General features: G+C 43.7%; 1 protein-coding gene across 1 annotated transcript; it reads right to left on the minus strand.

Moving 5' to 3' along the window:
* Positions 1-10: 10 nt before the first annotated feature.
* On the minus strand, positions 11-23,932 carry LOC311236460 (AP-3 complex subunit beta-1-like; the record flags this gene model as incomplete). Its single annotated transcript, XM_084324141.1, has 6 exons — positions 23,753-23,932; positions 22,136-22,211; positions 18,151-18,225; positions 6,632-6,727; positions 5,378-5,538; positions 11-200 (listed from the first exon to the last, which is right to left on the minus strand). Exons 1-6 carry the CDS (start codon positions 23,914-23,916, stop codon positions 11-13), a joined length of 762 nt encoding a protein of 253 aa, XP_084180267.1. The 5' UTR covers positions 23,917-23,932.

The following is a 23,932-nucleotide window of genomic DNA, read 5'->3' on the forward strand; positions in this document are numbered from 1 at the left end:
TAACTGGGCGTCAACAAACCATGGCACCGCTGCCTGAGCCGAGGGAGACAGAGGCCGAGGGAGGGGGGAGAAGCGCTTGACTGGGGCGCCCCCGGTGGTGCTGCCGCTCACTGCACGGTGTGGCAGGACTTACTGTGCTTTTGTCTTTCAGCAGCTTCTCGATCACTTCGATCAGATGCTCCTTCTGCTCCGGGTCCAGGCTGAGGGGGAGAGAGAGGAGGGGGGGGGGGGGGGAGAGAGAGAGAGGGGGGGGGGGGGGGGGGGGGAGGGGAGAGAGAGAGAGAGGGGGGGGGGGGGGGGAGAGAGGAGGGGGGGGGGAGGGTGGGAGGAGAGGAGGAGGAGGGGGGGATGAGGGGAGGGGGAGGGGAGGAGGAGGAGGAGAGAGGAGGAGGGGGGGAAGAGGGGGAGGGGGGGGGGGGGAGGAGGAGGAGAGGGGGGGGGAGAGGAGGGGGAGAGGAGGAGGAGGGGGGGAGGAGGGGGGGATGAGGGGAGGAGGAGGGGGAGAGACAGACAGTCATCACTTACTGTCATGCACTTGTCCTAATAAACTAACCTACACTGTAGCACGCAACACTTTGATGAACATTGTTACTCAGCTGATAGAGTTGTGCCCTTCCTGATGACTTGTTGTACAGAACCTTCCTGCTGACTTGTTGTACAGAACCTTCCTGATGACTTGTTGTACAGAACCTTCCTGATGACTTGTTGTACAGAACCTTCCTGCTGACTTGTTGTACAGAACCTTCCTGATGACTTGTTGTACAGAACCTTCCTGATGACTTGTTGTACAGAACCTTCCTGATGACTTGTTGTACAGAACCTTCCTGATGACTTGTTGTACAGAACCTTCCTGATGACTTGTCGTACAGAACCTTCCTGATGACTTGTTGTACAGAACCTTCCTGATGACTTGTTGTACAGAACCTTCCTGATGACTTGTTGTACAGAACCTTCCTGATGACTTGTTGTACAGAACCTTCCTGATGACTTGTCGTACAGAACCTTCCTGATGACTTGTCGTACAGAACCTTCCTGATGACTTGTTGTACAGAACCTTCCTGATGACTTGTCGTACAGAACCTTCCTGATGACTTGTTGTACAGAACCTTCCTGCTGACTTGTCGTACAGAACCTTCCTGATGACTTGTCGTACAGAACCTTCCTGATGACTTGTTGTACAGAACCTTCCTGATGACTTGTCGTACAGAACCTTCCTGATGACTTGTCGTACAGAACCTTCCTGATGACTTGTCGTACAGAACCTTCCTGATGACTTGTCGTACAGAACCTTCCTGATGACTTGTCGTACAGAACCTTCCTGATGACTTGTCGTACAGAACCTTCCTGATGACTTGTTGTACAGAACTTGTAAGTCACTTTGGATAAAAGCGTTTCAGCTAAATGACTAAATGTAAAATGTCATCAACCAGTAACACACAGGATTACAATTACAATCTCTTCATGTACACGTTCATTTAGAACGCCAGTACATTTCTGCATATGATGCCAGAAGATGTGTCCTCAACTGATTGATTGATTGATTGATGCCTTGCTCGAGGGGAAATGGTCATCCTACAGTCCACCCATGTAACTCTGTATGATGACAGCATGTACAGTAGTGCTGTATATATACCGTATATAAGAAAGGTAAATGGTGCATTTATAATAATATATAACTATACATTTTTTATTCAAAGCAAATTTGTTCCCCATTCACTCACACATTCACACATCGAGAGTGGATGCAAGGTGCCAAGGGGTTAAGTGTCTTTGCTCAAGAGCGGGAATCGAACCGGGAACCTTCCAACTACCAGACAACCGCTCTACCTCCTGAGCCACTGTCGCCCTGTGTATATACACATTTATATATTTACTGCATATATATATATATATGGGCTGTCAGTTTATCGGGTTAATTAGATTAATTAACACATTGGGCGCCGGGGGTTGTGCCCATCAAAGTACCCAGTCTGCCACCGTTGAAAGCCTATGGAGATGTTTACCTTCTTTGCAGGGCTATAACTTTTTAAATGTTATTGCTATATTGACATTACTATGGCCCATTCAACATCGATTATCTATCGTTCAGGATGTGGGAACGTTATATTTTTACATTCATACATTGTTGTGTTAATACCTTCGAGAATATAAGTATGTTTTTAATCGTTTCTGCTGTAATTCCAAAAACGCTAGTTATAGGCCCTGAAGCATATGATAGATTATCGATTGGCGTTTCTTTCCTATACACGCTATATTAAAAAATTCAAATGTAAATGATCGGTATACATTATGCTTCATCATGCGTGAAGGAAAGGGGGGGGGGGGGGTCGTTTATAATTCCTTGATCGTCAGTAACGGCTTTATTTAGTATGGGTCGATATGTTGAGCAGATGGTTTGCAGTGAGATGAATAAACAATCGGGCTGAAAATAACGTTACTGTCCTCTTACCGTTCACCGATGACACTGGAGGAAAAAGATCCCAATTATTTGACGCCAATCTCCTAGATCCATTTCCGGTTTGTATGGCGCAATAAACGCCGAAATCATATAGATTATTGCGCTTCGAAAGCGATCCCAATGCACTATAGTGTTTGTCTGGATCCACGTAACAAGATATGACTGCCGGAGGGATTTCCTCGACGCGCCGATCGCCACTTCCGGTTTTGGCAAGAGTGTAACTCGCCCGACCATCCACCAGGCGGCGGTATTGAGGCGTTGCAATCTCAGACAGGGTGCCGCTGCAGTCCGGAGGGAGGCTGGATGAATTATGAATGCCATGGCGACAGGGAGCGAAATTAACTTTTTGACTCACCGGCCAGTGGCGGGTAGATGGGAAGAATCTACCCGCCAAGCATATTTCTTACCTGCCAACTTTTTTTTGATTAAAAAAATAATAATTATTATTTTATATAAAATAACTTTTTTTTAATAAAATATATATATTATATAATCATACTTGTAGTTGTATTATCTGCGAGACATCGCCACCTCGCTGTCTGCAAACAGCGCCACTGTCTGTGTATATACTCGAGTGGCCTCCAGCTCCAGCAAGGATTCTCCGGCGCTGCAGCTGGACCTATTCAGCAGCCCTCATGCGATGTAAGCCAGGGACTCAAATACGCATGTTGTAGGACATTGATGTCAGGAGCTATCTGTAGCTACTGCTGGATGGCGTTGGGACAACGCCTCTGAACTATTTAGTTTACTGGGACATTTCGTAGCGACTAGTGAGCTAACGTGGGCTAACATGAGCTACCTAGCCAACGGAGGTATTATGCACTGGACACTTGCTGGAGCAGTTGTTGATGTCGGGAGCTATAAGTAGCTAGCCGGCTGGATAACGTTACACAATGCCTCATGTATTAAACTAAAAGTGAATAGTTGACTGGGTCATTTTGTAACAGTAGCTAACATTAGCTCACGGAGGTCCCTCTGACTAGACTAACGTCATGGTGACTGTCCGAGGCAATAGCCTCCGTTTACATGCAGCATACAGAAACAGGTGCGGGAAGGGTAGGAGCAGCAATGCGCTGCGTGTCTGTGCTGAGACAGCGAGTGAGAACTGCGCTAAGAATTGGATCATGATTTTCGGTTTTCACATGACTATTATTGCCCACCACACGGCAGGCAGACCTCTCAGTGGGAGGCGCCAAACGTAAAAACTGCTCGCCAATGGCGGGTGGCGGGCTTTAATTTCGCCCCCTGCATGGCGAAAAAAAGAAATATTGATCCCAAAAACGATTTACGCCGTTGTTGTAGCGTTCAACGCATGGCGGGCAATAACGACTTACGCCGTTTTTGGCGACCAATGTGTTAATTACACCGCAAATTATTGCGTTATGAAAATTAACGCAAAATTAATAAAAATCTCTTATTTTTTTTTGTAATTTCTTTTTTTTATCTCATTCATTCCATAGAGATGTAGAATACACATTTACAGATTTTTTTTTTTTTTAAATGGTCCATTTGTATGTTCTTGGTATCTGATTCTAGGGACATCTATGGATCTCAGGGAATGTATTGAATATGTATATTATGAATGTTACTAGGCTTGAGTAAATTGTAATGAACCAAATGAGAATATCAATAAAAATGTTTACTGTGAATAACACCATGCTAAAATTTACCAGACCTGAAAAATCTAAGCAAATGAATAAAGGGAAGATGATTAAACAGAAGATTTTGTAGATACAGTACTGAATTCTGCCATCCGGACACATGCCATTTGAAATAGGATTATAGAATATCAGGCCTAAAATGGTTATGCGATAAAAATGCGATTAATTAGATTAATTAATTACAAATCCTGTAATTAATTAGATAAAAAAAATGAATCGCCTGACAGCACTAATATATATAACGGTTGTGACATCGTCACCTTAAACTTCACGGGTCGACCGCACAGACCGCTGTACCAGGAGGTGAACTCACTGCTTTGTAACGTGTCTATGTGTCTCTTGAGGGTGAGAGTGAGTTGAACACACAGCACCGCTACTGGCCCCACAGCACCGCTACTCGCCCCACAGCACCGCTACTCGCCCCACAGCACCGCTACTCGCCCCACAGCACCGCTACTGGCCCCACAGCGCCGTTACTCGCCCCACAGCACCGCTACTCGCCACACAGCACCGCTACTCGCCCCACAGCACCTCTACTGGCCCCACAGCACCACTACTCGCCCCACAGCACCACTACTCGCCCCACAGCACCGCTACTGGCCCCACAGCACCACTACTCGCCCCACAGCACCACTACTCGCCCCACAGCACCACCGCTACTCGCCCCACAGCACCGCTCCTCGCCTCACAGCCCCGCTACTCGCCCCACAGCACCGCTACTCGCCCCACAGCACCACTACTCGCCCCACAGCACCACTACTCGCCCCACAGCGCCGCTACTCGCCCCACAGCGCCGCTACTCGCCCCACAGCGCCGCTACTCGCCCCACAGCACCGCTACTCGCCCCACAGCACCGCTCCTCGCCCCACAGCACCGCTACTCGCCCCACAGCACCGCTACTCGCCCCACAGCACCGCTACTCACCCCACAGCACCGCTACTCGCCCCACAGCACCGCTACTCGCCACACAGCACCACTACTCGCCCCACAGCACCGCTACTCGCCCCACAGCACCGCTACTCGCCCCACAGCACCGCTACTCGCCCCACAGCACCGCTACTCGCCACACAGCACCACTACTCGCCCCACAGCACCGCTACTCGCCACAGTCACTTCACAACATCTGCGCCTCGCGGTGCCATCTGTTACACTCACCCCCCTTAAACTCACTACATTCCACCCAAGAGCTTCTGGATGGCGCGTGGGGTTAGGGGTCTGGGTTCAGGGGTCAGGGGTCAGGGTTAGTACCACAGTGTACCTGTAGAGCTTCTGGATGGCGTGTGCAGAGGTCTTCCTGACGTAGGGCGACAGGTCAGAGGCCGCCTCCTTGATGGCCAGCATCATGATGGGCACGATGATGGGAACTCGGATGCTGGACAGAACCCTCAGAGCGCTGGCCCGGATCAGCTGGTTTGGATCCTGTCAGGGAGAGAGAAGAGGGATGAGTCTGTACCGGATCAGCTCAACCCTTTCACTGCCACACGACAGAAGGTTAACCCTTTACCATCACACAACCGACGGCGATGCTCCATCATTAGCATCATTAAGGGCTCTCTAGAACAGGGGTGGGCAATTATTTTTCCCGGGGGGCCGAAGGAGCAACTGAAAATATGTTGGAGGGCCGGGCCAAAATTCCAAACTCAATTATGCATAATATACATTTTATTTCTATATAAAAAGCAGTAAATGGCATTGTTTTGACCCCTGGTAAGAGTGTATGTTATAATTTGGCAATTAAAAGGTGAGGTTAGCTTTCAAAAATATCATTTATTCAAATAGAATTTATTTCCAAAATGATAAACAAAATGTGAAACATTAATAACAAAGGGCATGTATGAAAAAGTGCTATACAAAGTTATTATTTTGAGTTTCATATACTATTGAAACAAGGATTTTCTTAGCTTTCTAAAGACATCACATCATCTTATAGCCAAAATAAACAAGACATGTCACTGAACTGTGTAAAGAAAAGTGTCCCAGTTTTGTAGCCTTTTTTACTTTACATGCCTATATTAAACATTTACTGTTTTCAGAACTGTGCAAAAAAAAGAAAAAAAAAATATCAATTGTCCCATTTCACTTGTTATATTTCCACATTTTAGTGTTCTTCAGCTCTCTTTATTTTTTCATTCAGTGTGAGAAATCCAGTCTCTGTTGAGCTTTAACAAGTCCATCAAAGTCAGGTTTGTCTGAGGTGGAGATGCGAAGCACAGCTGCCAGATGTTCATCAGTGAGAGATGATCTGTACCTGGACTTGGTAAACGTCATGACTGAGAATGTCTGTTCACATATAGGTGGATCCAAAGAGAACCAACATCTTCTGAGCATGTCTCCTAAGTGTATATTGTGCGTGTGAATGTTGACATGAAAAGAAAAAAAGAAAAAAAAGAAAAAAAATTAAATAATTTTTTTTAATTATCATGTAATCTTTTTTCGCGGGCCGGTCAGAATCATCCCGCGGGCCGTACAATGCCCAGGTCTGCTCTAGAAGGTACTGATGACAGTAACACACCTTGAGGGCTCTCTGGAAGGTACTGATGGACAGCAAGGCCAGGTCCTGCTGCTCCTCGGCGTAGCGCACCAGGTACACGTACACCAGCTTCTTCAGCTGAGGACACATCAAACAGGAGGAGGAAGGTGAACACAGTGTACATATATTTATATTTACAGCATATATTATATATATCCACATCTGTCTGTACATACCTGCATTATAATCCTTCCTAGATATCTGTGGATACTATATCTATATCTGTACACATCCCTTACCTACTCTTACTAGTTACTAAAAAAAACACACTTCAATGAATATCTGAAATTAGGTGGAAACATGTATTACATTTGTACCGTCTTCTATCATCATGCACTCTTCCACTAATTAATCTTCCATGTCTATATTACTACCTACTGTACTGGTATGTCTCCACTACGATACACTCAACACTGCAGCACTGTTTGATGAACCTTCCTGCTGACTTGTTGTACAGAACCTTCCTGCTGACCTGTTGTACAGAACCTTCCTGCTGACCTGTTGTACAGAACCTTCCTGCTGACTTGTTGTACAGAACCTTCCTGCTGACTTGTTGTACAGAACCTTCCTGCTGACTTGTTGTACAGAACCTTCCTGCTGACCTGTTGTACAGAACCTTCCTGCTGACTTGTTGTACAGAACCTTCCTGCTGACTTGTTGTACAGAACCTTCCTGCTGACTTGTTGTACAGAACCTTCCTGCTGACTTGTTGTACAGAACCTTCCTGCTGACCTGTTGTACAGAACCTTCCTGCTGACTTGTTGTACAGAACCTTCCTGCTGACTTGTTGTACAGAACCTTCCTGCTGACTTGTTGTACAGAACCTTCCTGCTGACCTGTTGTACAGAACCTTCCTGCTGACTTGTTGTACAGAACCTTCCTGCTGACCTGTTGTACAGAACCTTCCTGCTGACTTGTTGTACAGAACCTTCCTGCTGACTTGTTGTACAGAACCTTCCTGCTGACTTGGAACTTGTAAGTCGCTTTGGATAAAAGCGTTCAGCTAAATGACTAAATGGAAATGTTACACTGCTGGCCAGTATGACTTACTACCATAGTGTCTTTATACCTGTATCACTGTACATATTAATACTATATCTATATCTGTACATATCTCTTACCTACTCTCACTAGTTACACTGCTGGCCAGTATGACTTACTACCATAGTGTCTTTATACCTGTATCACTGTACATATTAATACTATATCTATATCTGTACATATCTCTTACCTACTCTTACTAGTTACACTGCTGGCCAGTATGACTTACTACCATAGTGTCTTTATACCTGTATCACTGTACATATTAATACTACATCTATATCTGTACATATCTCTTACCTACTCTTACTAGTTACACTGCTGGCCAGTATGACTTACTACCATAGTGTCTTTATACCTGTATCACTGTACATATTAATACTATATCTATATCTGTACATATCTCTTACCTACTCTTACTAGTTACACTGCTGGCCAGTATGACTTACTACCATAGTGTCTTTATACCTGTATCACTGTACATATTAATACTATATCTATATCTGTACATATCTCTTACCTACTCTTACTAGTTACACTGCTGGCCAGTATGACTTACTACCATAGTGTCTTTATACCTGTATCACTGTACATATTAATACTATATCTATATCTGTACATATCTCTTACCTACTCTTACTAGTTACACTGCTGGCCAGTATGACTTACTACCATAGTGTCTTTATACCTGTATCACTGTACATATTAATACTATATCTATATCTGTACATGTCTCTTACCTACTCTTACTAGTTACACTGCTGGCCAGTATGACTTACTACCATAGTGTCTTTATACCTGTATCACTGTACATATTAATACTATATCTATATCTGTACATATCTCTTACCTACTCTTACTAGTTACACTGCTGGCCAGTATGACTTACTACCATAGTGTCTTTATACCTGTATCACTGTACATATTAATACTATATCTATATCTGTACATATCTCTTACCTACTCTTACTAGTTACACTGCTGGCCAGTATGACTTACTACCATAGTGTCTTTATACCTGTATCACTGTACATATTAATACTATATCTATATCTGTACATATCTCTTACCTACTCTTACTAGTTACACTGCTGGCCAGTATGACTTACTACCATAGTGTCTTTATACCTGTATCACTGTACATATTAATACTATATCTATATCTGTACATATCTCTTACCTACTCTTACTAGTTACACTGCTGGCCAGTATGACTTACTACCATAGTGTCTTTATACCTGTACATATTAATACTACAACTCTGTACATACATCTGATTAGCACCATTACTCGATACCATTTTCGATACCACAGGGAAAAAGGTTCAATCTTAAAATGTTAAAAATAAAATAAAAAAAAGAATAAAAAATAATTATAAATTTTGCTTTTGTTGCTGGTTGATTCTCCTCAGCTTCTCTCTGGTACTATAAGAGAAGATAAATATAACACTTTCACACATTTAAAAATAACTGTTCATCTCACTTCAATCATTTTTATTGCAGAACATGGTATTTTCTCAAGCAGACAGATGTAAACACTGTAATCTGTGTTGCATACCTGACAAACTTTTATTTCAATGGCCGCTGTTATTTCAGCCAGGACAGAGAATAGGCTTGTGATCTTATCATAGGCCACGCCCCCAGCCCCCACCCCTCCCTTCCCTCCGACTTCACACAGGAAGGCCTGAGCTAATATTTGTCCAGTAGTTCAGTATCAGACAGACTAGCTGGACAAGGTCACAAGGTGTTCCTTCAAATTCACTACAGTTAGTCAGGGGGGGGGAAGGGGGGAGGGGGAGAGAGAGAGAGAGAGAGAGAGAGAGAGAGAGAGAGAGAGAGAGAGAGAGAGAGAGAGAGAGAGAGAGAGATTGAGGGAGAGAGAGAGAGATTGAGTGAGTGAGTGAGGGAGAGAGAGTGAGAGAAAGAGAGAGAGAGTGAGAGAAAGAGAGAGAGAGAGGGAGAGAGAGAGAGAGTGAGTGAGGGAGAGAGAGAGAGAGAGATATTAAGTGAGTGAGTGAGGGAGAGAGAGTGAGAGAAAGAGAGAGAGAGAGAGTGAGAGAGAGAGAGATTGAGTGAGTGAGTGAGGGAGAGAGAGTGAGAGAAAGAGAGAGAGAGTGAGAGAGAGAGAGATTGAGTGAGTGAGGGAGAGAGAGAGAAGAGAGAGAGAGAGTGAGAGAAAGAGGTGAGAGAGGGAGAGGGAGAGAGAGAGAGAGAGAGTGAGTGAGTGAGGGAGAGAGAGAGAGAGAGAGAGAGAGAGAGAGAGAGAGAGAGAGAGAGAGAGAGAGAGAGAGAGAGAGAGAGAGAAAGAGAGGAGAGAGAGAGTGGGCGAAAGAGGGAGAGAGAAAGACAGGAAAAGAAAGTGAGGGAGAGAGAGGGAGAGAGCACACTTTCTAGCTATAGATTAGATTCCATAATGTAATGGGAAATTTGATTACGATATGAAAAAGGAAGGAAAATATCAATCATTTAATTTAAGGATTACTTCCAGCGTAAGGTGAGGGATATCAGGTTAATCCTGGGCTCAGTCACAGAGCGTCCCGCACTGCGGAGGTATCGACCTGCAGCCTGAACCAGCGTCTCAATCATCATCATCACTCATTACTGCTGGAAATAATGACATCACTCACATAGAGGGAGCAACCCAGCTGCCCCCCCGGCCCTGACCTCTGACCTGACCTCCAACATGGTCACCACCTCTCCTCCAACATGGAGGACACTCTCACCACCTCTCCTCCAACATGGAGGACACTCTCACCACCTCTCCTCCAACATGGAGGACACTCTCACCACCTCTCCTCCAACATGGAGGACACTCTCACCACCTCTCCTCCAACATGGAGGACACTCTCACCACCTCTCCTCCAACATGGAGGACTCTCTCACCACCTCTCCTCCACCATGGAGGACACTCTCACCACCTCTCCTCCAACATGGAGGACACTCTCACCACCTCTCCTCCAACATGGAGGACTCTCTCACCACCTCTCCTCCAACATGGAGGACACTCTCACCACCTCTCCTCCAACATGGAGGACTCTCTCACCACCTCTCCTCCAACATGGAGGACACTCTCACCACCTCTCCTCCAACATGGAGGACACTCTCACCACCTCTCCTCCAACATGGAGGACACTCTCACCACCTCTCCTCCAACATGGAGGACTCTCTCACCACCTCTCCTCCAACATGGAGGACACTCTCACCACCTCTCCTCCAACATGGAGGACACTCTCACCACCTCTCCTCCAACATGGAGGACACTCTCACCTCCTCTCCTCCAACATGGAGGACACTCTCACCACCTCTCCTCCAACATGGAGGACACTCTCACCACCTCTCCTCCAACATGGAGGACACTCTCACCACCTCTCCTCCAACATGTAGGACACTCTCACCACCTCTCCTCCACCACCTCTCCTCCAACATGGAGGACACTCTCACCACCTCTCCTCCAACATGGAGGACACTCTCACCTCCTCTCCTCCAACATGGAGGACACTCTCACCACCTCTCCTCCAACATGGAGGACACTCTCACCTCCTCTCCTCCAACATGGAGGACACTCTCACCACCTCTCCTCCAACATGGAGGACACTCTCACCACCTCTCCTCCAACATGGAGGACACTCTCACCACCTCTCCTCCAACATGGAGGACACTCTCACCACCTCTCCTCCAACATGGAGGACACTCTCACCACCTCTCCTCCAACATGGAGGACTCTCTCACCACCTCTCCTCCAACATGGAGGACTCTCTCACCACCTCTCCTCCAACATGGAGGACACTCTCACCACCTCTCCTCCAACATGGAGGATACTCTCACACCCTCTGTCCAAATTCGAGACACATTCGGTTTCAAAAAGGTGTCCCACGGTCTCCTCTATGGCCGGGAATATTTTCACGCAGAACGGAATCACGCCGCGCCCGTGGCACACTTTGCCGTTTCGGCGAGTTTATTGACCCTTGTCGGCTTTCCTTTTCTAAGCGTTTTCGGGTCCACATGTGCATTGGGAATAGTTGCGGCAGGCCGAGATGTACCCACGGTAGAAATCTTGCGTGGATCCTATAATGGGCTCACTATATACAGCGTTTTCAAAATGCACCGATATGAAGTGGCACAAACAATTATAATTTTTTATATATATATATATATATATATATATATATATATATATATATATATATTTTTTTTTTTTAAGCACTGTATATTTGTATGTCTCTAAATGTTTTGATGAATTGAAAATAGAGGACCCTTATGTAAAAAAGCAGAAAGTCTTTTTCTGGTCTTCATCCTCCAGTCCACTGAGCTGTACTGTATTGTACCCACTCTGCAATCTGTCAATAAAGTTCAATCAGACAAATGTCTAGAAAAGCTTTTATTATAACCATATAACTACACGTCTCTCTTTTTGTGTTACAAATTGTGCTCACCGATATGAACATAGGCCTCTTTACTTACTTAAAAAAAGGAAACATATCTCTAAACACTATCTCTCAACCAAAGCAATGCAACAGAACAATTTTGATTGACAGTCGATTCTGCCAATTACATCACACCGCTTGCACCCGCCTCTGCTGTTCTTACCACCAATCGGCAAGCGCCTTTTCGTTTTTTTACTTCCGGGATGTCCGCCATTGATTTTCACGAGATCAACAACAAAGCTAATAACGTTAGCTCCCCGCCGGCCGGCGACGAGCGGACTAAGCTGGTCTCATGACGGCTGTGAGCTGCTCTGTGATCTGGGACTGAAGCAGCTGCAGACCGTGGCTCCAGCGTGCTGTGAAAGCTCCTACATCGTCACTGAATACCAACAGTAATGAACCTTGTTCCATGAATCATCATAAAGGTCATCATCACAATCATAATATCTTTACAAGCTATTCATTAAAAAAGGTGCTTGAGTTTTTTTATTTTTATAAATGGTCTACATTTTTTACATTTCGTTATTTAACTGCAGGGCTGTAAGCTAAGCTTTTTCACTAGGGGCACAGAATATGTTTTAGGGGCACATTTTTTATATTTTTATTTTTTAAAGAAATATGTTCCTCCTGCCTCATAACTGTGGTCCTTTATTTAACATTTCAGTGCGTTTGTTTTCAGGTTTGTATCTTTTATAATGAACCAACTGAGAAAGTGTGTAAATCACTAATAGAACAAAAACAACAAACTGTGTGTGTGTGTGTGTGTGTGTGTGTGTGTGTGTGTGTGTGTGTGTGTGTGTGTGTGTGTGTGTGTGTGTGTGTGTGTGTGTGTGTGTGTGCACACGCTTGTAGTGCTCCTTGAATGAGATCACCACAACACACACACACACCATTAATCAGGAGGACAAGAAACTCTGCATACCTTTGTTTCACAATGAAAAGTGCTTTATAAATCAAATGAATTATTATTATTGTAAATAACCCCATGAAAGGTTTATTATTTTTATGGGTAATTACCCGCTTCATATTTGTGATGTTACTGGTTTCAGTGTGTTCCTAAAGTGATCAATGTGTTGGGCCGTTTATAGAGATCTATGCCAATTAATGTTTATGTATATCCGGGACTTTTTTTTATAAGAATTGAGAGGCCTACTACGGTATTTGTATATGTTAACTTTTATTTTAAAAATCGTGTTGCGCGACGCAACCTTGCAAAAGTTTGCGCTTTTGACAGTGAAATGTTCAGTTCAACTTAGCTCGAAGGAAAGACTCTAATCAAAAAGGTTTAATTGACCCGTATGAGGCTCTTACGGTAGGACTTTGATTGTTATATAAGAGGAATGTAATACTATGCAAAACGAGAAATAAACAGATTTTACCAGCAGTAAGTTGCAAGCCACTTTCATACGGGGAACCGTGACAATTATTAGTATTATCTTATTTGCATATTGTCTCATTATTAGATAGATAGATAGATAGATAGATAGATAGATAGATAGATAGATAGATAGATAGATAGATAGATAGATAGATAGATAGATAGATAGATAGATAGATAGATAGATAGATAGATAGATAGGTTGATACTTTGGGCGGCTACGTGGCGTAGTGGGCAAGGCGCTCGCCACGAATGACGGAGACGCTGGGCTTGCCTGTTCGAGCCCAGCGCTCCACATTGCTTTCAGTTTAGCTGGCCGTCCATACTAATACACATTGGCCGTATTAGGGGGTGGGAAACTGATGGGTGGGGATCGGGCGTTGTGGACAGCGACTCCTACAGGTCGGTTGGTGCGCCTGCGCAGTAGAATCAGGAAGTGTCGGGGGCAGCGTGAGCCTCCCACGCGTTACTCCTCGACACTGAGCGATCGAGCTGCGCAGGTGAAAAGATGCGACTGCTGTTACCTCAAGTACCGGAGGGGACTTGTGCTATGTATGACTTAGTCCACATTGCAGCCGGCTTGTGGGAGGCAAGAAACAGCGCTCGTGACAGGGGAGGGTTGAATTGGATTATACGAAATTGGGATGGGAGAAAATATAGAAAATGGGAGAAAAAGTGGATAAAAAAAAATGATAGGTTGATACTTTATTGATCCCCGGAGGGAAATTTAAGTAGACAGTATTTAAGTATTGAAAAACGTCCTAAAAGTGGGCTACTCACCTAATGCATGGCTGAACGTTAAGTGTTGCAGGAACTTGATGATTGTCCCCGTCAATCATCACTGCCAGATCAGACTTAATTTAATTGGCTATGGTCTCTTATCATCTCTCCACATCGGACTTGGTTCTCATAAAATGGACTGATATCCGCTCCGTTCTTCTTGCAGAGCAAAATTAGCGGCTTAAACTTATTGAAAGGAAGTTCTTCTTTGGCGATGCAATAGGCCACATTAAGTTTTGTTTCGATTGTTCGCTAAAAATTATGGGATTTGGTGTTTGATGTATGGACTCTACGCAGACATGGTATTTAATCGCACGATAAACTACAACTACCAAGTATATAGCGTGGCCCAGATTCACTTCACAGTACACGCAAATATTCTTTTCACACAGGCTATCACACGGGGGCTACGCAGTAAATGCATTCATCGCCGACAGATTTTTTCATAGCACCAGCGTGACATTATGTCGCACTGTACAACCCTGGTTGTAGGCTAATGTTTTACTATTTTTTTTATCCAATTTGTATGGATTAATTTAGGAGTGAAATGTGAATGAAGGGTTGAAATCACTACTCGCAAGGTTGCCCCCAAATATTATTTTCCACTCGCACGGGCCAAATTAAGGGGCAATTTGTGATAACCTCGTCGCAATGTACAGCCCTGAACTGATGCTTTTATCCAAAGCGACGTACAAGTTCTGTACAACAGGTCAGCAGGAAGTTTCTGTACAACAGGTCAGCAGGAAGGTTCTGTACAACAAGTCAGCAGGAAGGTTCTGTACAACAGGTCAGCAGGAAGGTTCTGTACAACAAGTCAGCAGGAAGGTTCTGTACAACAGGTCAGCAGGAAGGTTCTGTACAACAGGTCAGCAGGAAGGTTCTGTACAACAAGTCAGCAGGAAGGTTCTGTACAACAAGTCAGCAGGAAGGTTCTGTACAACAGGTCAGCAGGAAGGTTCTGTACAACAAGTCAGCAGGAAGGTTCTGTACAACAGGTCAGCAGGAAGGTTCTGTACAACAGGTCAGCAGGAAGGTTCTGTACAACAAGTCAGCAGGAAGGTTCTGTACAACAAGTCAGCAGGAAGGTTCTGTACAACAAGTCAGCAGGAAGGTTCTGTACAACAAGTCAGCAGGAAGGTTCTGTACAACAAGTCAGCAGGAAGGTTCTGTACAACAGGTCAGCAGGAAGGTTCTGTACAACAAGTCAGCAGGAAGGTTCTGTACAACAGGTCAGCAGGAAGGTTCTGTACAACAGGTCAGCAGGAAGGTTCTGTACAACAAGTCAGCAGGAAGGTTCTGTACAACAAGTCAGCAGGAAGGTTCTGTACAACAAGTCAGCAGGAAGTTTCTGTACAACAGGTCAGCAGGAAGGTTCTGTACAACAAGTCAGCAGGAAGGTTCTGTACAACAGGTCAGCAGGAAGGTTCTGTACAACAAGTCAGCAGGAAGGTTCTGTACAACAAGTCAGCAGGAAGGTTCTGTACAACAAGTCAGCAGGAAGGTTCTGTACAACAAGTCAGCAGGAAGGTTCTGTACAACAAGTCAGCAGGAAGGTTCTGTACAACAAGTCAGCAGGAAGGTTCTGTACAACAAGTCAGCAGGAAGGTTCTGTACAACAAGTCAGCAGGAAGGTTCTGTACAACAAGTCAGCAGGAAGGTTCTGTACAACAAGTCAGCAGGAAGGTTCTGTACAACAAGTCAGCAGGAAGGTTCTGTACAACAAGTCAGCAGGAAGGTACATTATATCTTATGAAGCCTCTGAAAGAGAGAAAGACGTAAGCACTTGGCTGAAATTGAAACACAGCTTCCCTCGTTGGAGCAGGTTTACAGACTCTCACAATCCCAAACGGACCTAAATAATATTAGAAAATTGAAGTATGAATACAACTCTATTCTGGGCAAGCAGGTTAGCACCCTCCTCCTTAAAACTCAGACAGAAGCACTTGTTGTCACAGCAAGCCTCTTCAGTGTTTTGGTACAGTTGTGTCCACACTTGAATCGTTCCATGCCTTGGGAGTCTAATTGAACGTAATCGTTTATAGTTAACGGGTACGTTAAATCAAACGTAACATTGTCCGCGGAGTAGGTCATGTTGACACAGTTTCCGTTTGATGAATGGCAGTTGAAACTTTCTACAACATTCTAAAGCCAGCGCAGTGGTATATTTAGTGATGCACGATATATCGGCCTCCGATATAATATTGGCCGATATGGCAGTTTTTTTTACACATCGGTATCGGTCCGATATCAAGATAGGGCTGATATGGGCCAAAAAAAAAAAAAAAAATTACAATTATTTTGTATTTTTCATTTTTTTTATCTTTTTTTTTTTTACATTTACATTTTACATTTAATCATTTAGCTGAAACGCTTTTATCCAAAGCGACTTACAAGTTCTGTACGACAAGTCATCAGGAAGGGCACAACTCTATCAGCTGAGTAACAATGTTATTATATAGAGTGTCTGGTCAGTGATGACTGTTTACTGCAGAGTGGAGGGACTGGGAGACCCATGTTACTGACCAGACACTCTGTATCAGTGATGGCTGTTTGTCAGACCCATGTTACTGACCAGACACTATATCAGTGATGGCTGTCAGACCCATGTTACTGACCAGACACTCTGTATCAGTGATGGCTGTCAGACCCATGTTACTGACCAGACACTCTGTATCAGTGATGTCTGTCAGACCCATGTTACTGACCAGACACTATATCAGTGATGACTGTCAGACCCATGTTACTGACCAGACACTCTGTATCAGTGATGGCTGTCAGACCCATGTTACTGACCAGACACTCTGTATCAGTGATGGCTGTCAGACCCATGTTACTGACCAGACACTCTATCAGTGATGGCTGTCAGACCCATGTTACTGACCAGACACTATATCAGTGATGACTGTCAGACCCATGTTACTGACCAGACACTCTGTATCAGTGATGGCTGTCAGACCCATGTTACTGACCAGACACTCTATATCAGTGATGGCTGTCAGACCCATGTTACTGACCAGACACTATATCAGTGATGACTGTCAGACCCATGTTACTGACCAGACACTCTGTATCAGTGATGGCTGTCAGACCCATGTTACTGACCAGACACTCTATATCAGTGATGGCTGTCAGACCCATGTTACTGACCAGACACTATATCAGTGATGACTGTCAGACCCATGTTACTGACCAGACACTCTGTATCAGTGATGGCTGTCAGACCCATGTTACTGACCAGACACTCTATATCAGTGATGGCTGTCAGACCCATGTTACTGACCAGACACTCTATCAGTGATGGCTGTCAGACCCATGTTACTGACCAGACACTATATCAGTGATGACTGTCAGACCCATGTTACTGACCAGACACTCTGTATCAGTGATGGCTGTCAGACCCATGTTACTGACCAGACACTCTATATCAGTGATGGCTGTCAGACCCATGTTACTGACCAGACACTCTGTATCAGTGATGGCTGTCAGACCCTTGTTACTGACCAGACACTCTGTATCAGTGATGGCTGTCAGACCCATGTTACTGACCAGACACTCTGTATCAGTGATGGCTGTCAGACCCATGTTACTGACCAGACACTCTGTATCAGTGATGGCTGTCAGACCCATGTTACTGACCAGACACTCTGTATCAGTGATGGCTGTCAGACCCATGTTACTGACCAGACTCTGTATCAGTGATGGCTGTTTACTGCAGAGTGGAGGGACTGGGAGACCCATGTTACTGACCAGACACTATACCAGTGATGGCTGTTGGAATGCAGAGCTATTTAACAAAGAAATACCACTTTCAGAAATAAGCATATAAGCTCCTTTTGAAATGCAATTGCAGTCTATAGCAGTTTCTGTCTGAAGCGTTACCTCGATGTTCTTGCTCGCCACATTCTTCACGATGGCAGGGAACAACTCGGACGCGCTCTTCCCTTTGGCGATCAGCTGTGGACAGAAACAGACACGTGTTATTGATCTGTATTGATCTGCATTGATTCTGTTCAGAAACACAAAGTGCTCATTGGGCATCAAGCATCTCTTTCAGGCATCATGTATGTATTGATAGAAGAAGCTTCTGCATATATACTGTATATATAGATATTATTATTACATACATCTGCATATAATATTTACATACTGTATCTGTAGATACTGTTACGAAGGATCAGATTAAACCGAATATATATATTTATTACTTGAGATATATTGTATAGTATTTGTATATCGTCTGATATCCCTTGTATATTCTTTGTACATATACACAGAATATCCCTTTACCTAGTACAGACCATAATATTTCGTTCTCCTATTGGACAGCGATCCCCTAGGCGCCACGGCCATACCCCCAATGTCTAGTTCAAAGTCACCGCTAAGACATGCCTGGACATGACCGGCTCTGCGCAAGAATACGAGACAGAAATGAGGCTGGTACTAGATTGTTCACCTAACGTATAAATACGTCGCAGGTGGATACAGCAGTTAGTTAACCTAGAAACGTGTTACCCTCAAACGTTAAAGCCTTCATCACGAGTCAACGACCAAGTGAAGTGAGCAACCGTGCATCTAAATAGAGCACTTATAACCGCGTGCGAATAGGACAGTAAAAGTGTCAGAGCTTAGTGGAATAACGTCAAGTTCGACCTAGTTAATGTGAAGTACCGCGCACCGGAGAATCTACACCGGTGAATGCAGAGCCTTTTCCGGCTGGATTATTATATTGCTTTGGTACCGTGGCTGCTGGATCAGAACCGTCTACACTCACTACTGTGTGGGATTTACCCGTGAGGAGCATCACTCGAGCCCGTCTCTAGGAGAGGCTGGCCGGCTTTCACCTATGCTGCACGCATACTTGGATTATAGCTGCTGCTTTCGTCTGCCGATCAAGGGAGTAATGTACCGCCTCCCGTAGCTGGAGCTTATTGATTCCTCGGTGATCCAGACTTTTGCATTCGAACATTCCTCCCCCTGCTGGCCTACAACCGGAGGGACCCTATTAGTATCTCCAGCTGCCCTACTAGTGTACCATATATATAATTCTTATGATACAGGCGGTATTAATTATCTCCTGCGTAATATTCTCATGGACTTACGCTACAAGCGCAATTCTCAATCTTGATAAGTAAAGTAATGTAAGATAATCTTCGTGCTGCTAATAAATATTCTTCTAAACGAGTATTTGTGTGAAACCGTGTTATTGTGGATGTGTTCATCTCATATACCTGTGTACTGTATGGCCAGTAGTAATGTACATAAGACAGTAGTGGTTTAATGATACCATACTTATTAATACAGTCAGGGAATTGTACCCCTCAGTTACAGATACTATATCTCTTACCTACTCTTACTAGTTACACTGCTGGCCAGTATGACTTACTACCATAGTGTCTTTATACCTGTATCACTGTACATATTAATACTATATCTATATCTGTACCTCTTACCTACTCTTACTAGTTACACTGCTGGCCAGTATGACTTACTACCATAGTGTCTTTATACCTGTATCACTGTACATATTAATACTATATCTATATCTGTACATATCTCTTACCTACTCTTACTAGTTACACTGCTGGCCAGTATGACTTACTACCATAGTGTCTTTATACCTGTATCACTGTACATATTAATACTATATCTATATCTGTACATATCTCTTACCTACTCTTACTAGTTACACTGCTGGCCAGTATGACTTACTACCATAGTGTCTTTATACCTGTATCACTGTACATATTAATACTATATCTATATCTGTACATATCTCTTACCTACTCTTACTAGTTACACTGCTGGCCAGTATGACTTACTACCATAGTGTCTTTATACCTGTATCACTGTACATATTAATACTATATCTATATCTGTACATATCTCTTACCTACTCTTACTAGTTACACTGCTGGCCAGTATGACTTACTACCATAGTGTCTTTATACCTGTATCACTGTACATATTAATACTATATCTATATCTGTACATATCTCTTACCTACTCTTACTAGTTACACTGCTGGCCAGTATGACTTACTACCATAGTGTCTTTATACCTGTATCACTGTACATATTAATACTATATCTATATCTGTACATATCTCTTACCTACTCTTACTAGTTACACTGCTGGCCAGAATGACTTACTACCATAGTGTCTTTATACCTGTATCACTGTACATATTAATACTATATCTATATCTGTACATATCTCTTACCTACTCTTACTAGTTACACTGCTGGCCAGTATGACTTACTACCATAGTGTCTTTATACCTGTATCACTGTACATATTAATACTATATCTATATCTGTACATATCTCTTACCTACTCTTACTAGTTACACTGCTGGCCAGTATGACTTACTACCATAGTGTCTTTATACCTGTATCACTGTACATATTAATACTATATCTATATCTGTACATATCTCTTACCTACTCTTACTAGTTACACTGCTGGCCAGTATGACTTACTACCATAGTGTCTTTATACCTGTATCACTGTACATATTAATACTATATCTATATCTGTACATATCTCTTACCTACTCTTACTAGTTACACTGCTGGCCAGTATGACTTACTACCATAGTGTCTTTATACCTGTATCACTGTACATATTAATACTATATCTATATCTGTACATATCTCTTACCTACTCTTACTAGTTACACTGCTGGCCAGTATGACTTACTACCATAGTGTCTTTATACCTGTATCACTGTACATATTAATACTATATCTATATCTGTACATATCTCTTACCTACTCTTACTAGTTACACTGCTGGCCAGAATGACTTACTACCATAGTGTCTTTATACCTGTATCACTGTACATATTAATACTATATCTATATCTGTACATATCTCTTACCTACTCTTACTAGTTACACTGCTGGCCAGTATGACTTACTACCATAGTGTCTTTATACCTGTATCACTGTACATATTAATACTATATCTATATCTGTACATATCTCTTACCTACTCTTACTAGTTACACTGCTGGCCAGTATGACTTACTACCATAGTGTCTTTATACCTGTATCACTGTATACAATTATACATATTAATACTACAGCTCTGTACATACATCTGATTAGCACTATTACTCAGTCAGTAGTACGCATTTATATATTTTATGCCCAGTTTAATCACCTGTACATTGTATATTACTGTTGCACTTTACTGCCAGTGCTACATGTGCACTCGGTTGGATGGCAAACTTCTTTCCGTTGTACTGTACTTGTGCTGCATGACAACAATACATTTTAGTCTAATCTAGTCTAGTCTAGTCTCATGTCTGTCTGCTGGTCCCGCCTCCGGTCCTCTCTAGTCTCATGTCTGTCTGCTGGTCCCGCCTCCGGTCCTCTCTAGTCTCATGTCTGTCTGCTGGTCCCGCCTCCGGTCCTCTCTAGTCTCATGTCTGTCTGCTGGTCCCGCCTCCGGTCCTCTCTAGTCTCATGTCTGTCTGGTGGTCCCCCTCTGGTCCTCTCTAGTCTCATGTCTGTCTGGTGGTCCCCCTCTGGTCCTCTCTAGTCTCATGTCTGTCTGGTGGTCCCCCTCTGGTCCTCTCTAGTCTCATGTCTGTCTGGTGGTCCCCCTCCGGTCCTCTCTAGTCTCATGTCTGTCTGGTGGTCCCCCTCTGGTCCTCTCTAGTCTCATGTCTGTCTGGTGGTCCCCCTCTGGTCCTCTCTAGTCTCATGTCTGTCTGGTGGTCCCCCTCTGGTCCTCTCTAGTCTCATGTCTGTCTGGTGGTCCCCCTCTGGTCCTCTCTAGTCTCATGTCTGTCTGGTGGTCCCCCTCCGGTCCTCTCTAGTCTCATGTCTGTCTGCTGGTCCCCCTCCGGTCCTCTCACCCCAACAACCCTCTTCATGGCCTCCAGTTTGAGGGACTCCTTGTTGCTCTCCAACATCTCCTTAAGGTCATCATTCCTGGGAAGAAGAAGAAGAAGAAGAACATGTCAGTGTGTGGGTCTCTGGGAGGTACTGAAGAAGAAGAAGAAGAAGAAGAAGAGAAGAAGAAGAAGAAGAAGAAGAAGAAGAAGAAGAAGAAGAAGAAGAAGAAGAAGAGAAGAAGAAGAAGAAGAAGAAGAAGAAGAAGAAGAAGAAGAAGAAGAAGAAGAAGAAGAAGAAGAAGAAGAAGAAGAAGAAGAAGAAGAAAGAAGAAGAAGAAGAAGAAGAAGAAGAAGAAGAAGAAGAAGAAGAAGAAGAAGAAGAAGAAGAAGAAGAAGAAGAAGAAGAAGAAGAAGAAGAAGAAGAAGAAGAAGAAGAAGAAGAAGAAGAAGAAGAAGAAGAAGAAGAAGAGAAGAAGAAGAAGAAGAAGAAGAAGAAGAAGAAGAAGAAGAGAAGAAGAAGAAGAAGAAGAAGAAGAAGAAGAAGAAGAAGAAGAAGAAGAAGAAGAAGAAGAAGAAGAAGAAGAAGAAGAAGAAGAAGAAGAAGAAGAAGAAGAAGAAGAAGAAGAAGAAGAAGAAGAAGAAGAAGAAGAAGAAGAAGAAGAAGAAGAAGAAGAAGAAGAAGAAGAAGAAGAAAAAGGAGAAGGTATTAATGTCATTAACATTACGTTATCAAACATAGTATAAAAATTTATATTACTATTTATTTAACCGACGAGTGAAAGACGTGATTTATTAAATCTGTTAGACGTGATTTATTAAATCTGTTTTGATCCGATGTCGACATCACTCTCCCCACCCTCTCACATTAGCAGGTGAGCAGCTCACCAGCATTTGATGGCATTTTGAAGACAGACAAGATGGAGCGTTTTTTATCAAACTATAAAACACGAAGGAAAAAGAGTCTGAGAAGCAGATTCCCCAGGTCCTCAAATTAAAAAATGTAAAGCGGAGTACGATGGAGTCGTGGGGATTAGACTGGGTAGGGGTCGAGGAGGATGCTACCGGTCAACATATCATTTAGTGCAAAGGTTGTCGTGAGACTCCGGCTGCAAACACGGCTAGTGTTCGAGGAGCTTGTGTGGATCTTTTTGTCCGCGGGACGAAGACTGTAAAAACATTTGGATGTAAGGATGTTTAATAACCATTTATCATAAAAATCCAGTGCCCCCGAAATACAAAAAAAAGCCCCCGAAAATCAATGAAGGGGGCAAAAAAAAAAAAAAAAAAAAAAAATTTATTTCTAACCCTGCCTGTATCACTGTACATATTAATACTACAACTCTGTACATACATCTGATTAGCACTATTACTCAGTAGTACTAGTTAGTTTATATATTTTGTACCCAGTTTAATCACCTGTACATTTTATATTGCTGTTGCACTTTACCGTTACATCTGCACTCTAGGTTGGACGCCAAACTTATTTCCGTTGTGCTGTACTAAGTTGTGCTGCATGACAACAAAACCTTTCAATCTAATCTAATCTAATAAAACCCGTAAACGAGATCAATAACTTGCGAGAACCCCGTCTCAGTGGAACAGCCTCAGTGCAGAACCCTCAGTGGAACCGTGCAGTACCCGCTGATCAGCTTGTCTCCAGGGTGGGGCTCGGTGTCCCTCAGAGCCCGTTCCTCCTGACTCTGCTCCGTCTTCAGGGTGAGCTGCAGGTTCTCAGCAGACACTAGTGCCGTCCTCACGGCTCCCACCGCCTCGGAGCGCAGGGCGGAGAAGCCACGGTCCATCCTGCTCCTCCTGGGC

Source organism: Notolepis coatsorum (genome assembly GCF_963971535.1).
Source record: "Notolepis coatsorum genome assembly, chromosome: 11".
Classification (NCBI taxonomy): domain Eukaryota; kingdom Metazoa; phylum Chordata; class Actinopteri; order Aulopiformes; family Paralepididae; genus Notolepis; species Notolepis coatsorum.